At 47.7% G+C, this 17171-nt stretch overlaps 1 protein-coding gene across 1 annotated transcript in view; it reads right to left on the minus strand.

Moving 5' to 3' along the window:
* Positions 1-16856, minus strand: part of cUnh8orf34 (chromosome Un C8orf34 homolog) — a gene marked incomplete at both ends in the record, with an annotated part of 58963 nt that extends 42107 nt beyond the window's left edge. Inside the window, 3 exons of the mRNA XM_084475675.1 lie at positions 2761-2895; positions 3475-3619; positions 16788-16856. Of these exons, the coding sequence (XP_084331801.1) occupies positions 2761-2895; positions 3475-3619; positions 16788-16856 (349 nt within the window). The remainder of the gene's footprint in view (positions 1-2760; positions 2896-3474; positions 3620-16787) is intronic.
* Positions 16857-17171: the final 315 nt, after the last annotated feature.

Here is a 17171-nt window from a genome sequence, read left to right on the forward strand (position 1 = left end):
TTGCAGTCCACGTTTCCATTTTCGATCTCACTTTTATTTCAACAGTGGTTAAAAAGCGGTCGATTGTCTTTATCAACCTCTTTTGATTCACCTATCTCAGTGTTTGCATTCACAGTATTTGCTCTTGGGAACGCACGGGGAGAAAGTTTTTGGAGAAGGCTTGCCGATGAGTTTGACCGGCTGAAAAGGGAAACAGGGCGAGGGGCTGGGGACCCCAGCGAGAGAGGGCGGCTCATTAGATGTAACATTCTGTTTGATTCACTTCTGGAAACTTCTTGAACAGCAGCAGGAGGAGGAAAAATGACCCACATACTCCTCCACATGCCATGTCCTCTAACACTCAGTGGATAATGCATGAAGGGGATGAGACGGACATATTGAACGAGAGAGAGAGAGAGAGAGAGAGAGAGAGAGAGAGAGAGAGAGAGAGTAAAGTAACGTACTTGACCTTTCAATTGGATTTGCCCCAAAACACAGAAACACAGAAACGAGACGGACATAGACACAAGGCTCTACAATAAAGAATGCCTACATAGTGTACATGAGACAGATGGCTACTCCCTCCGTATCTAATGGTCTTATGCTCTGACATGGCTGTATCTGAATAAAGCTAATAAGCCAGGGGACGGTTGGCTTCTTACAGAGAACAGGCGTTTGAACATTCTATGCTAATCGGCGTGCGCCATATTCGCTTACACTTGATAGGATTAGGACGCACAGGCGTCTCGGTGTGCGGGTGTTTCCCTGCACGCCGCGACAGAGGGATGTTCTGGCTCACACAGACCCACATACCCACACTCACAGACACACACACATGGGTTCACACACACACACACACACTGAGTTCTGGTGTTGTATTTCTCGATCCAACCCGTTCACCCCCGCACACACACACACACACACATAGATACACACAGACACACACACACACACACACACACATTAACACACACACATTAACACACACACACACACACACACACATACATATACATACACACACACACAAGCACCCGCACCCTCCTCCGTCTATAGGCTGGCTGGCTCCGTCCCATTCCTCAGCAGCAGCAGACACGTCCGGGTTCAGAGAACCATCCATCACGGGGCGGCCGATACAAACCGGGCAGATAAATCCCCTCACCTACCGGGACACGTGTCCGTGTGAATAGCTCTCCCTCTCACTCATGTCCCTGCCTCTTGTTCCACCACCATTACCCTCCAAACTACTTCTTCCGCACCACCCCCCCCCCACCCCCCACCCCACCCCACCCCCCCCACTGTCCTGAAATAGGCTCACTTTCTGGCACGGATCGAGCCCTGCTGCTGAATTATTCAGCCGCGCTCGTGCTTTTTTTCGAAGCCTTTCTGCCAACCGCTCTCTGCTTGACCCGCTGCTTTCGCCTCGGGGAGACCCCTTCTCCATCTCGCCGAGCTCACACTCTGTTTCTCTCCGAGGATTTCGATCTGTCCTCCATTCCCGCTGAAAGCTTTTTTTTTCACACACAGAAGGAGGGGACCAATCAGCGCTCAGCGGAGAGAGAGAGAGAGCGGGTCTCATCGTTTCATGGTGAATACGGAGCGCCGGGGGTCTGCCGCATTGACACCACAACGGCGGCGGCGGCGGCGGCGGCGGCGGAGGAAAGAGTAGCAATATACTGAGCAAAAAAAAACAAAACGGTTTTATCTGAGTTAGACCGGATAACGATGTTGGAAGATGAAGAGGTGTCTGCACGGAAGACTTCTCTCAGATTGGAAGATGTTTTTGCTTTGAGCGAGGAAAGCACCATGGTCAGCTCTGATTGGCTGGAGTTTTCTTTTTAACGACGTGAGGCAGCGGCCCATTGCTTCCCCGGCCAAGGCCAGACCGATAATCACCACGAAGCGCAAACGTTAAAATCAGGATGGTTTCACAAGGCTAGTAGACGCCACTCTGAGCGAAAAATCGGATCTGGACTGATCCTGAATGAATGTATCTGTAGCTAAATGGTTGAATAGGGTCGATTAGGGGGCTGGCTGGGGACCACTGAAGCTTGGACAGTGAGGTCCTGTTACAAGACAGTGTCACAGGGAGTTTGAATGTTCGTTTGGGAGCAAAAAAGCGCATATAGACACATTCTTAAGTTGGCTGTTTTTAGCCGATTCTACCAAGACGCTATAAACTTGGAATGATAAGGGCATGTCTCGTGGTAAAAAATAAATCGCTATTTTAAACCACTTACAAGGCTAGAAGTAGCCCGACACTTCTTTGGTAGTATAATAAGGGGCTTAACATAAGACGAGGCATTGATAACTTTGTAATAACTTTGTAACATTTTATATACACAACACTACGCCATCTTGTCTTTAAGACTTTAAGTAGATTGGCGAACACAGAGCTTACGTGTTGTTAATGGATGTAAGGCTTTACACGCAAGCTCTGTGTTCGCCAATCGACTTATCGAGTCTTAAAAACAAGATGGTGTCGACGGGTGAACTACTGATGGTACTGTTTGTATAGAATGTCCTTTTAATAAACAATCTAAGAATGGGTCTATAGGCGCTTTTTTGCTCCCAAACGAACATTCAAACTTGTTATCATTGTAAACATATCCCAGATCCGTTTTACACCGGATTTCCCCTTTAAGTGATAAACCATACCAGATGAGCCAGAGACCAGAGTTTGCGCAGGGAGTGTTCTTAAAGTCGAGTCGGGGAAAGAGAACAGCAGCGAACTAAAATTAAAACTATACAGCAATGTCACACAATGGTTGAGATACTCACGTGATTTGGACTCTGGAGAAGGAGGGGATATACTGGACATGGCCAGGTCACTCTTAGATTTCTTGGGTTTTTTAGGATGTATCTGCCACGGCTTCTCAAAGTTCCTGCACTCTCGTCGAGCGGTTTTGCTTTCCGCTAGAAAGCAAAAGGACATTAAGAATGGCCACATTACCATTCAGGAATAGCAATACAATGGAATAATAAATAGTTACAATGCAGCCTGTGCAGCTGTGCAATAAAGTAGCTCTTGTACTCGTGTGTGTGTGCATGTGTGTGCATATGTGTGTGGATGCAAGTGTGTGTGTGTGTGTGTGTGTGTGTGTGTGTGTGTGTGTGTGTGTGTGTGTTTCTGTGTGTGTGTGTGTGTGTGTGTGTGTGTGTGTTGGTGTGTGCATATGTTTGCATGTTTGTGTTTGAGTGCATGTTTGTGTTTGAGTGCATGTGTGTGTGTGTGTGTGTGTGTGAGTAAGTGTGTGAGCGTGTGTGTGTGTGTGTGTGTGTGTGTGTGTGTGTGTGTGTTGGTGTGTGCATATGTTTGCATGTTTGTGTTTGAGTGCATGTTTGTGTGTGTGTGTGTGTGTGTGTGTGAGTAAGTGTGTGTGTGTGTGTGTGTGTGTGTGTGTGTGTGTGTGTGTGTGCATGTCTATGCATGTGTGCAAGTGTGCATGTGTGCATGTGTGTGTGTGTGTGTGTGTGTGTGCTGCGTACACCCACCGGCCGAGCCGTCGGCCCAAAGCGCTGCAGAGCCTGACAGAGTCCTCTGTAGCCTGCCAGGGCTGCCTTGCTTGGTCTGCAGGTGATCAATAAGAAAAGGAATAGGGTGGTCTGGGGTCTCAGTTATCAATTTGGTCATCAATTCCTACAGAGGCAGAACACAACAGAGAACAATCACACAGAGCTGATGACAGGGCGGCAGAACGCTGCGACTTTAATGACCGTTTTGGGGCCATACTGGGTCGTTCTGCTCCAATTCAGTGTTTAAGGAACACAGTACAACCACAAGTGTGTGTGTGTGTGTGTGTGTGTGTGTGCGCGTGTGTGCGTGTCTGTGCGTGATCGAGTGTGTGTGCCTTCACAGATGTGTGTGTTGTGTGTTTGTGTGTGCATGTGTGTGCGTGTGTGTGTGTGTGTGTGTGTGTGTGTTTGAACCTGACTGTGTGTTTGTTTGTGTGCATGTGTGTGTGTTTGTGTTGTTTGTCTTTGTGTGCATGATATGTGTGTGTGTGTGTGTGTGTGTGTGTGGTGTGTGTATGTGTGGGGCTGTGCACATGCGCATTGGTGTGTTTGCTTAACAACGGCATCATTTGTTCGTACAGTGTTTGCTAGGAGAGTTAATCAGTAAACTATTGTGGAGGACAGTCCTGCTTGGAGCAGACATACTGGAACTGGGGGACCATTAAGGAAGACTTTGAGAGACACGGCAGCATAGTTAACTACTGAAGCAGAGGAAACACTTCATCACCCAACGCAAACACAGCACCCTTCCTTCTGTTATTGGACAGCGAGTCCGATCAGGCTGGATAAGGTGAAAGTGTCCGTTTCCATGCAAACACTAGAGAGTGACCTAACCGAAAAACATTGATTCAACCCATCGGAGACTGCCAGCACTGGAAACAGTGTTGTCAGGGGTGTTTGACAACACTGCAAAACTGGTGCTCTGAGATAATTGTGTTTCCTTATTTATTTATTTGTCACTCTGCTGCAGTCTTCGCAGCACTGCAGTCTACTAGTAAAACGTACTATTTGACCATTTCTTCAGTTATGTAGCAGACGTTTTGATCCAAATTAACAACGACAACAATGAAAATGAACAATTTGAAACACATTATTGGAAATCTGTATTTGATATATTCAATCTAAGAAATGTGAACAAAGTACAGTTCAATTCAAAAATGGAAATGAGAAAGAAGAAAGGTTCCAACACAGACACGTGTTAAAGCAATCCAAACCGATGCACGTCATTACTGAGCAGGTAGGGGTGAGGCGTCAGACAGACAGAGTGGACGCACGGGGGTTTGAACCCACAACATTTCATCCGGGACATCAGACACCGGCCTCTAGAAGTCTCCCAGCGCTCTCCCATGCAGTACTCCCCGCCCCGCACCGGGGCTGTGACCTAACGTTCACACTAAATGTGTCCGTCGACCGAGGGCGTGTCTGACGTATGGGGGAGTAGTCTTTGCAGACGCAGCCTGCACACAATCAAATCGCTCCCCCCCTTAAAGCCGGCTTTTTCCTGCTTCTTCCTGCTTGTTGTTGTTATTGCAAAATGGATCCCGTAGCCGGCTTTTTCACATATCCACGTGTTTTCCCGGGTTGTACCACAAAGGCGACTTCATTGAGTCCAAGTAGCGGCACAGTAGTGCATTCGCATAACCGCGATCTGATTGGCGATCCGAGGGATCCGTCGCTGCCCGAAAAGTTGAACATTTCTAAACTTTTCACGCGGGCCACAGAGCCGACGAGAGAACGGACGGACCCACAATGCATTTCGAGAGCGCCCCATGCAAAGTCAATGAGATCCGTCGAGATCGGACGTGCGTAGCGTGAATGTAAGGTGAGTGTTGTCCACCATGCAGCCCCCACAGCCCTGCACCGCGGCCTGGGAGTGGTGTCCACCATGCAGCCTCCTCAGCCACGCCACTGTTGTCCCCGTAAGAAGAGGAGCCCAGCCGTGATCACGTGGTTACACAACACCCCCATCCCCCCCCCCCCATCCCCCCCCACCCTCCCGCTTCCCCCTCCGGCGCAACACCGCAGTCTCCAACAACGGCGGGGAGTTGCGGCAGCAAACACACACACACACACAGACACACACACGCAGGCTCTCTTAATTATGACCCGCTAACGACGCTGAGATGCAGAAAGGGGTAATTACTCCTTAGTTGCTCCGCTGGGCAATTAGGCTAACCTGGCAACGGAAGGTCTATAAACGGCGGTTGGTGGCACAAGGCTGAACAGTCCTCGAGACGTCCACACGCTTTTATTTTGGCGGGGGGGAAAGAGGGAAGTGCATTTTCCGCTGGTTACCATGAAAATGTGTGCCTTGTTGGCGAGAGCATAGAGAGAGGAAAGGTCTGAGGTGGGTGTTTGAGTGAATCGACAGCTGTCAATCACAAGGGGACAAGGAGGGGATCACCTCGCTCTCATGACTTCAAATACATGACTTCCGATATATAGAGATACAGATATATATATACCGATATATAGAGATACAGATATATATAAATAGTAATAGGTATCCACAGATACTCTGTTAATACCTAATAATCATATAAACACATACCGTATATGCATGTGTGTGTCTGTTGGTGTCTGTCGGTGTGCGTGTTTGCGTGCGTGCATGTGTGCGCGCGTGTGCTCCCGTTTCACTCGCACACGCCCATACCCACTCAAGTGCACGTGTGTGTGTGTGTGTGTGTGTGTGTATCCAATGTTTCCAACAAGCGTGACAGACCCGTTTGGTCCCAAACGCTCCAACCCCTCCGCCCATACCCGCGTCACGATTGATACAACACCCGGACAGTGAGGACCCATTCAGATGTCATCCCTGAGGCAAACGCTCCCAAACACCTTCCTCCACACCCACATGCACCGTGATGGATACGACAACAGTCCGTCCATCAGCCGGCAGGCAGGCTCCACACATGGAATACAGGATCAGTTTCCTCCGTGCCTCGTAACAGACGCGCTGTCAGGCGGCCAAGAGACGCCCACGTCCCCGGCCGCCTTCAAGGACTACCTCCAAGGGGAAGGAGACAGTAATCATGTCTTTCACACTGCCTCACAACCCCCCCCCCCCCCCACCCCCCCAACCCCCACCCCTCCAGGCCATGCACCAAGCTCAGAGTGAGGCTGCACCTTGACGACCACAGCAACACACCAGGGGAGAGAGACGGAGTGAGATTGCGTTGCAAATGTTGATTTTCCATGCCAGTAAAGCTTTTCTGAATTGAATTGAGAGGGAGAAAAGGCAAGAGGCAAGAGAGGGACAGAGAGACACACAGAGAGACACAGAGAGAAAGAGAGAGACAAAGAGACACACAGAGAGAAAGAGAGAGACAGAGAGACACAAAGAGAGAGAAAGAGAGACAGAGAGACACACAGAGAGACAGCAAGAGCGAGAGACATTGAGACAGAGACAGAGAGAAGGAGCGAGAGATAGAGAGATCGAGTGAGAGATGGAGCAGGAGAAAGACAGCGGGAGCAACAAGGAGAGAAACGAGAGAGAGAGAGAAAGAGAGAGAGAGAGAGAGAGAGAGAGGAAGATACCAATAGAGATCTTACTCTACTACACCAACTTGAAGGTTGAGGCGTGAGAGAGAGAGAGAGAGAGAGAGAGAGAGAGAGAGAGAGAGGGAGGAAGATAGTAATAGAGATCTTAGTCTATTACACCAACATGAAGGTTGAGGCGTGAAGACACATCAAGTTTATTGGTATTCACCACAAGTAAGAATTCAAAGGGGGACAGGTCTGTCTGTGAATCAACAACAACAGGACATTGGTCAGAGGGATTGTCCTTCTATTTGAAAGACGTTGTATCGTCTCGATTCAAGAGATACAAGAAGGACAATTGGGTTTTGTTATTTGCAGCTTGCCGTAATAATGCTAATTCTGAAGAGGAGCATGTGGTGGATCAGTAAAGGTTACTCATGCAAGAAGAGTCTTTCTGTCTGTAATTAACAGATGAGGACAACAGAAAACAAAAGGCACCTATTACAGCAACAAATTCAATTACAAATAGATGAATCAATCAGTTAAAAGAACATTATGGAAGAAGATGATTACATCATAAAAAATGTGATTCATCTAATCCCTTTTGAACAAAACTAAATCATATGGTAATGTATTTTATAAGCAAAGGTCTATGTAGGAAACAGCTAAGTCCACACAAAGATAATGTGTGCGTGTTTGTAACTCATCAGACCCTGCATCCAGATGCAGCCATGACTTGGCAGCAGCCCATTGGTGGACGATAAATCAATGAATCAGTAAAAGAGTGAAAGTTTCTAAAAGAAAGCCCCCGCCACGTCCAATATAAGCTGTACTTGAACTGCTCTCCCTTCCCCCACCAGCCCTCCCATCTACCTAACTATCTACTGGCGGTGTAGTAGAGAGATAAATAATACCTTGTCTGGATACACGCTGGGCGAATTTTTCTTTTTGAGGCCCACCAACTATTCAGTGTATGCAGATGCAAAAATCAATCCTAAGCATTCGACTATTCACGCCCGAGGAATATTCCGGAGAAAAGCAGATGGTCAAAAAACAAAGCTTTGTCTTTGCATCAGCCATCACAATACTTGCCAGAAGTATAACAGCCGAAGATGGAAAGCTGGTTGGTTACTCGCTGGGCTTTGTCTCCCTCTCTCTATCCTGCTGTATGAGAGGCTAATGCCTTCTATTGATTTAGCTGCCTCTTCCCAATGAAAGAATTGATGCTGTGGAGGTAAGGCGAGGTGAGGCCCTGCTTCATGCAGGATGCAGGAGGACGGATTATTGGAGAAAATAACAGGGTCAGGACAGAGAGAGAGAGAGAGAGAGAGAGAGAGAGAGAGAGAGAGAGAGAGAGAGAGAGAGAGAGAGAGGAGAGATCGTCCAACACAGCAGAAGATGAAGGGAAGGGGATATCGAGAGAGGAGAGAGAGAGAGAGACAGAGACAGAGACAGGGAGAGAGAGAGAGATCATCTGATACAGCAGAAGATGAGTCAAGGGAAAGAGAGTGAGAGAGAGAGAGAGAGAGAGAGAGAGAGAGAGAGAGAGAGAGAGAGAGAGAGAGAGAGAAAGAGAAAGAGAAAGAGAGAAAGGGAGAAAGGGAGAGGGAGAAAGAGAAATAGATAGAGGGAGAGAGATGGAGAGCGAGATGGAAATAGAAGGAAAGGGGAGAGGGAGGGAGGGAGGGTGAGAGAGAAAGGGAGATGGGAGAGGGGGGGTGGAGGGGGGGGGGGGGGTGTAGGTTTGGGTGAGGTCCAGACCTTGAATCAGGCAGCACATGAGAGGAGAGGTTGCTCTTTGTTCGACATTCAGATCCCGAGCAAACATAACCTCTACTTATGAAATGAAACACACACTCACAGACACACACACAGACACACACACACACACACATACATACTCACAGACACACAGACACACTAATTACAATCCCTGTTCAACATCCCTGTTCCTGCAGACATCTCTGGTCCATTGGCTCACTGTGGTGTAAAGGAGGGGGTCTCTCTAACTCACCATAGAGGGAAACGGAGGGAGAAGAACGTTAACACCAGAGCTGAACTCACCTCACATGAGTGTTCATGTCTCCCAATGCATTGGCTGGGACAGACACACACACACACACGCACACACACACACACACACACACACACACACACACACACACACACACACACACACACACACACACACACACACACACACACACACATACCCATATTTAAATGCTTTTATTTGGATCCACATTTACAAAGAGGGGAAAAAAGATCCAAACATTTCACACACACATACCCACACAAACACACACACACACACGCATACACGCACACGCATACAACCACACATACACCCATTCCATCGGTGCCAAAAAAGCCCCCCAAAGAGGCGAGCCGTTACACAACCGTAACACATTGCACAACCGTAACACATCCATGCGACATTTCATCAAGTGAAACACACAGGGCGTCTTAATGCCTCCAGAGCAGTTGTACGGAGCTTAACAAAGGATTGAAATTGATATGCTAAAAACAAAGGGCACCTCTTTCGTGTGAGAACGTCGAGGTGTTTCCTTAGCGGGAAACGCAAACGCCTTCTGCACCACTCGGTGGTCTGAGACGCGCGTGGGGTTAAGCACGGAGGCGTGTCCCACCGGCTCGTGAGCGTGACTATCAATTACATGCTGCAGTCGCCCCGCAGAGCGCCACGCTGGGACATGAGTACTCCATTAGTGTCCACAGATACTGCAGCCTCACCGCCACGCCCCTTCCTGTGCGTACCACTCCTGCAATTACCGCCCACTCCGCACACACACACACACACACACATGGACACATACGCAAAGGCATGCACGTAGGAAGATGTGTATGCACACGAACACATGCACAAGCATTCACACACACAAGAACAACCCTTATGCATGCACACACACACACACACACACACACACACACACACACACACACATGCACGCACATAAGCACACCCACACACCCAGGCACAAGCATTCACACACATAAAGTATGCATAAGCTCTCTCACACACACACACACACAGGCACACACACACAGAAGCACAAACACAGACATGAACGCACGCAGACACAGAAGTATGAGCATGCAAACCATGTATGAACAAGCTCAAACACACACACACACACACACACACGGCCAGACCCACACGAACACCCACACACACATAAAAACAGTCACAGACACAGAAGCATACACAAACACACACACACACTAATACTATATAATAATACTATATAATAATACGCCCACACCCACAAGAACACACACACACACACACACACACACACACACACACACTAATGTGTGTGTGTGTGTGTGTGTGTGTGTGTGTGTGTGTTAGCAGTCAGTACTAGTAGTAGTATCTCACACTAATCACTCAACCTTAAAAAGAAGTCTTTATGAAACAAAAGGCGTGCCGGGTTGACCGGCGTTCAGCCAAACACGTTGTGCGTGCCACTTTGTGTCCCGTCTCGACGGTGCCGACGTCAAGGCCTGTTAACCGCGGGTCGTTCCACGCGATGCGGTCGTTAGCCGACTTAAGAAGCGAGTAAAAAGGACGTGTAAGAATACCAAACGAGACCCTGTCTTTCTCTTTACGACCGAGAGCTCAACAGCTCCTTCACGACGCACGACAACGCGTGTAAGGTGTCCGTTTAATTGTTGACAGATCGCGCTCTCTTCGTCTCGAACGCCGTTCGTCTTCCGCCACTCTCTTGGCAACACAGCAGGAGGGGGCTGTTTTCGTCGATTTTCACACCAGGTGTCCTTATCAATTATGGAGCAGAAACACCCCTGAAATGGATTTCATTGGCGGGTGGCGTGCCTTCGCCGCTTCTGTATTCACTTACTCCAAAGGGCTCTGTGAAAACAAAATGAAGACTTGAGGGGCTGGAAACTAGGGGAATATATCAAAGTGCGGTGTGTGTGTGTGTGTGTGTGTATAATGGAGGAGCGCGCGGTTGGTAGCTACTCAAGACGTATCTGAAGTTTAGCAGCGGTGCAAAGCTTTTGATTAGCTTTTTTGACGTGACGGTTCTGCGTGCGCCCCTCTGTGTGAGCTAATCCCAGCAGCATCGCAGCCCGACACCAGATCCGCCTAACACGTTGCTTTAAAACGATCAAACAATGCTGTTTAAGATAAGGACTCTTTTATCTGAAAGCGACGCAACAGGGAATAGGAGATACATGTCGTTTGAGCGTTAGGAGGCATCTTGAGTGGTCTTCAATTGGACCCGGTGTCTCTCTGCCACGAGTCACTACACTATCCTGTTTGGGGACATGATACATGTGTATGCATTATGAGTCTGAACATAATGTACAGTTTCAATGATGTAGGTGAGGTCAAAAGTATGTTTGCAGCCCCAGGCTGGATAATAAAGTTGTATTCTATTCCATTCTATTGAGTCTCAGATCAACAGTAATGAACATGTAACATAAACGACGGAAGGAAGTACACCTGTACAGTACTGCAGTCAGGTGTAGCAAGGAAAGACTAAACCTCATTAGTAACTGTACATTGATTCAATGTAGGTGGAGGACTTATTACTGAAGGGATCGATTCATAAACGATTCATAAATTAGAAATCGTTAGTAATTGGGTGTGATGGCACCAGACACACACAAGACCAGACAGACAAATCTACATCTGTCAATCACAAGGCGATAGGGGGTCCACCACACACACAGACCCACCTACAAACACACACACACACACACACACACACACTGAGATAACATAATTACAGTGACAGGCATATGCAGCTCGATCTCACTGCCTCCAATAAATTACAAGGAAAAGGGAGTGGGTGAGTGTGTGGGTGTGTGTGTACATCAATGTGTGTGTGTATATAGTGTTTGTATGTGTTTGTGTATGTGCTAAGTGGGTGAGTAAGTAAGTGAGTGTGTGAGTGAGTGCTTGCGTGTGTGCTTGTGCGTGTGTGTAAGAGTGAGTGAGCGGGTGAGTGATTGAGTGAGTGAGCGAGTGAGTGAGTGTGTGCGGGTGAGCTTGTGTGTGTGTGTGTGTGTGTGTGTGTGTGTGTGTGTGTGTGTGTGCTTGTGTGTGTGTGTGTGTATATAGCAGCATGTGTGTGTGTGTGTGTGTGTGTGTGGGTGTGTGTGTGTGTGCATGTGTGTGAGACACACACACAACATCCATGCATGTGCAAGTGTAGGAGCGTGCGTGTATGCATGGATCACCCAGGCAGAGCCCACTGAGTCGGACAGGAAAACCACTGAATCACTTGAACCGGCGGAGGCTGGATATTGCAGGGCCCGCTTTCCCAGGGGAACGCCGCGGCCAGGACCTCCACCACAGGGGGCAACGGTGGCATTTAATTCCACTTCGCTGGGCGAACAGCAGCAGTAGGTGGTAGTGGGTGGGGGCAGGGTTGTGTAGATAGATCGCCTTTATTGTCATTGCATCTTACAAAACAACAGAATTGGAGAGCTACTCCAGTAAGGTGCCTCATTAATCATAAAAAAACTCATTCCACCCTTCATCCATTGCAAACATTCAGACACACACACACACACACACACATGTAGTGTGCTCGACTCCCAATGCAAACGTTCCTGAGTTTGGACCCTGATGTTCGCAAGCTACCTGCACTGACCTGTACTGTGGGTATCCTTGAGCAAGATGCTAACAGGCTAACCCCCGTCCTGCTCATTCATGACATGTATCTGCATTCGATGGTCTGGCTGTAGGTATGTTATGAACGACATGAGTCAGATGCTATGTTGGAATGAAGAGGAGGACTTCAAAACGTGACTTCAACACAGACTTCATGACGTGTGGTTGGACGGTCAAACAAGGTGCCGACACGAGGTACCTTTCAACCCATACTGTACGCCGTCAAACATTTTCTAAAGCTAGTAAAAAAGCTTCAGCATCAAGCAGCTTCAAAGGCTAACTTCCAACGCGGTAAAGGCTTAAACCGTGTTTTTGTAAATGGAAATGGCTCGATTGTAAATCCTCCCCGGGTGTGTGCTCCAAACAAGCGCTTCACAACTCACTAACACAAGCAGGTGGTGATTAAAGGCTCAGTGCTGACGCTCGATGCCTGCGTGAATGGGGCCCCTGATGAAGACCCCCGAGGAACCAGCCAAGGCAACAGCCTGCAACAGGACTCTGAGAGTGGCTATCAAAGGAGCGTTGGCGCCGGTGATGAAACCCAACAATGTTTCCGACATTATGGGGCAATTAGGGGGTGTTTTTTTTGTTTTTTTTTGTTCCCACATTGTGCACAGAGGGGTTCATTGCTCTGACTGAAGCACATGGTCTCTGGCCTACATAGAAACCGCTGATTGACAGATCCCGGCGAGGAGCGCTGCGAGATAAGGGGTTTGAACCGGTGGAGGGGTGGCAACAGCGCGAACGTAAGGAGCTGCTCTGTTACAGAGCCGTCATACCCGAGAAGGTCTCGGGAACGAGGCTGCACCGTTGTTTTCGGTAGATTAGAAGGAGAAGAATTATGTATTTGAAGTCTTCAATTGTACATTAATGGAATACTGATTGATCTGTTGATATTTATCGTGTTAAATAAAAGGACCTCGTTAAAATATGAGGCCATAGCCCTAACAAAATGAATCCTTCATAAAGGATGAAGGATATCTTTTTAATATATATAACTCAAAGCTTTTGGTAAACTAAATAATATCAATGGGAATCACTGTCAAATTGTTAATACCAAATAAAAGTAAACTGCGTGATTGATGTTCAATACTCACAATGTTTGCTCCTATAGTGCCATACATTCAGCAAAAAAAACATAATATAATATAAATAGCATTTAATTGCACCGCACAATGACTTCTTGTCTTATAATATTGTGACAGGCTATTCCACAACGATACGGCTTCAGTGGTCTGTGTGAAACCATCATCTCATTAGCCCGGCCGCGACTGAGGAGTAATCATTTGCGGTGTCTCTCTCGTCACAGTAAGTAAATGAGTGCTCTTTGTCTAACGCCACACACACCCTGCTGTGCCGCTCCACTGATGTGGCAGCCGTGTTGCCAGTTTGCCAGGACCAAAAGTGTGATTGCCCGCTCTAAGCGACCGCAGGGCGTGAGAGAGTATCACTTGAAGACAACCGTGCAAACCGAGGTGCAAGGTTCAGCCGGTCGGCTCATTTCCTCTAATCGCAGGTAAAGCCGCATTCCAAACACAACTGAATATTGACCGGTTCATTGAATATCGTCGGGAGGCTTCCCCCGGAAGACCGCCAACTAGCTAATCGCATTCCTTAATCAATCAACCAATCGATAACCCTCCTGCCTTTAAGTCCCTCCCTAATAGCCTGTCAAGCATGAGTCAATAAAGAAGCAGGAATTCCTCTTCACTTCTTTGGAGGTACTCTACTGCTCTCTCACAGCCAATCCTGTAGTCTATTGAACGGACCGACAGCATGTGTATTGTGTCAGTACGTCCACCTTCACACACACACAGAGGGGTGACAGATGACTCTCTTCTGCTTGATTTCTATTGTGTCCCTTAGGAAGGTTTTTATGATTTCTTGGTCATTTAGAAGAGGCCTTGATGCAAAGCAAAGTTCCGTGGCAGTGATATACGATATATGACGAAAATAAAGGAACAACCGATGCACACACATATGTTGTTGACCATCCCATCCTGCAATCCAACACGCAGCATTTATACACCAGCAGTCCAACTGTCCTGTCCATGTGTGTACCACGTGGTTCTATGCTCCCTAGCTGTGAATTTCACTTCTGAATTCCACAAAACACCATCTATACGCCTCCCGGAAAAAGAAAAAAAAAATACAACATATAAATGATGTATGCTGACCTCTCTCGTCACCTCCTCAACCAACGTGACGTTATCTTGGCCGAGAAAGTACGTTCCAATTGCCTTTTCCCTTTTAGGATTCATCGACACCAGCCTCGCAGCCACACCGGCCTCAAGGGAGGGACGGCGACACCCGTGGGACATTTCATATGCACTCAATGCCACCACTTCCGTCCTGCACGGAGAAACCAGACGCCTGCCTGCCTGCAAGACATTGCAGAGAAACCGCCCTAATGGTCTATTTGAGCATTTCAAATATAGATGACACCCATCCAGGTCTATTTTGTTGACCTGCCGTCCGGGCGATATTGCCGATAGTGTACGTTTTATTGCTTTGTGGTGGCATACATGTGTGTGTGCACTTGGAGCCCCAGCGGTATATCTCCATGTCTTGTGTGCAAACACAAGACCCCCCCCCCCCCCCAGATGAAGGTTGCTACTCTCATCACTGTCCCATGCTTGTGTCAGTGAACAAACACTTAGAGTAAATCTAATTTCTGATCTTGGAGTAACTCTCACTCGACAGCTCTTTAGAGAAGGTAGAGATGGAAAGAAACGGGCAAGAAACGAGAAAATGTGTTTGAACGAGAGGAAATAGATTTCGGCATAGTATGTATATATCTAAGGGTTGGCAAAAGAAATAAAAAACTAGGATCTGAATTAGGAGGGTGTGGAAAGGTGGAGAAGGGCACTCTGGACCTCACAATCATCACATCATAATACACGCAGAGCCTAGCCTGCACCTATTCCCTGTAGTCCCACTGTATGCTCTACAAAGGTAGCTGTCCACGGTGCTGAAACAGCAGCCACATTTCTGGAGGATACTACTATACTTTGGGCTTTGTATGTGTGTGTGTGTGTGTGTGTGTGTGTGTGTGTGTGTGTGTGTGTGTGTGTGTGCGTGTGCGTGTGTGTGTGTACGTGTGTGCGTGTGCGTGTGCGTGTGTGTCTTTCAGGCTGTCTGATGCATCTGTGACACAGTGATATGTAAATGTACGCAGTAGGCTTCAAAAAGTGCTGATGTGTAATTTTTGGTTTGGCACACACGCACACACACACACACACACACACACACACACACACACACACACACACAGATACACACAGGCACACAGAGGTTTATAATGGTTTTGCAACTAAAAGGCATTTATTTAGAAACAACCGAGTAATCCAGCCATAGCTTCATATATGGTCTAATTGTGGGTGTATTTTGGTAATTCTTCTAGCAGAACAGATCAGTCACGCCCTCCTCCTACAGGGGGACTGCTTTAAAGCCATGCTGAGAACCAAGCAACCAGCCACCCTGCTGTGGTGCTTTCTGTATCTACCGTTACAAAAAACGGTTTGTACCTATCCACTACCCTATGTCCTATCCACGCTTTTTCGAAATGTAATGAAGCAGAATAGTGCTAAAAGCGATACAGAGGTTATTATAAGAGATGCTAAACTTGTTGAGGACTAAAAGACTGCTCGTTAAGTCAGACAACACGAATATAATAAAGTGATGAAATCATGGCCAATGTTGGCTGGATGCTATATCGGTTAATAGGTGAAAATATATATGTTTTGTCCTCAATCTACCTCAGATATGGCTCAATATCGCGTCTAGCAAACCAATATGAAACCAACTTTACTGCGGTGTCCTCCTGTAGCAGCCTAGTGGGACGTTTTCAGAGAGGTAGCATGTCACCCACCAGTCCTATCGCTGGAATAACCAAAGTAGAAATACCCTTTACGATTATCTATTTTAGTTGTACATGTCCATGGAGATAGTTTTATTCGATTGTAAAAAAAACAAAAAAACAAAAAACAAGCCCAGGAGTGGTGAGTCCTCCTATAAGGTGACCGGGTAAATGATGAGGCAAAACTCAGATTAAAGCAGATCCAACCCAAGTGTGCACCACCCCCACGCCCTTTACCACCCCACATACTCTACACTGGTAACATCACCTAGTATAACCTAGTGCACTCACCTCAAACAAGGGTCCGATCTTATTGCTCTCCAGATACGACTGAATCCTTGACTGTTGTGGAGACGCCATGAAGACACGCAAGCTGTGCCTTGCGGGAAGCTTGCACGGAATTCAATTATTTCTCTTTTGGTGGTCGGACGGTCCAGTCATCCGTGGCTCACCCCCTGCACACACACACACACACGCGCGCGCACACACACACACACACACACACACACACACGCACACACACAGTCTGCAAGCCGGCGAGAGGTTCACTGACTAGGCTCTCTCCCCTCCGAAGCCCGGTAGTGTACAACTCATGTCAGGGAATGATTGCAGATCGTCCTGTTCATTGGCTGCAAGTGCGCTCCCCGCTACCGCCCCGTCACATATATTACATAC

The sequence above is a fragment of the Micromesistius poutassou genome (assembly GCF_964030765.1).
Source record: "Micromesistius poutassou genome assembly, chromosome: 11".
In the NCBI taxonomy this organism is placed as follows: domain Eukaryota; kingdom Metazoa; phylum Chordata; class Actinopteri; order Gadiformes; family Gadidae; genus Micromesistius; species Micromesistius poutassou.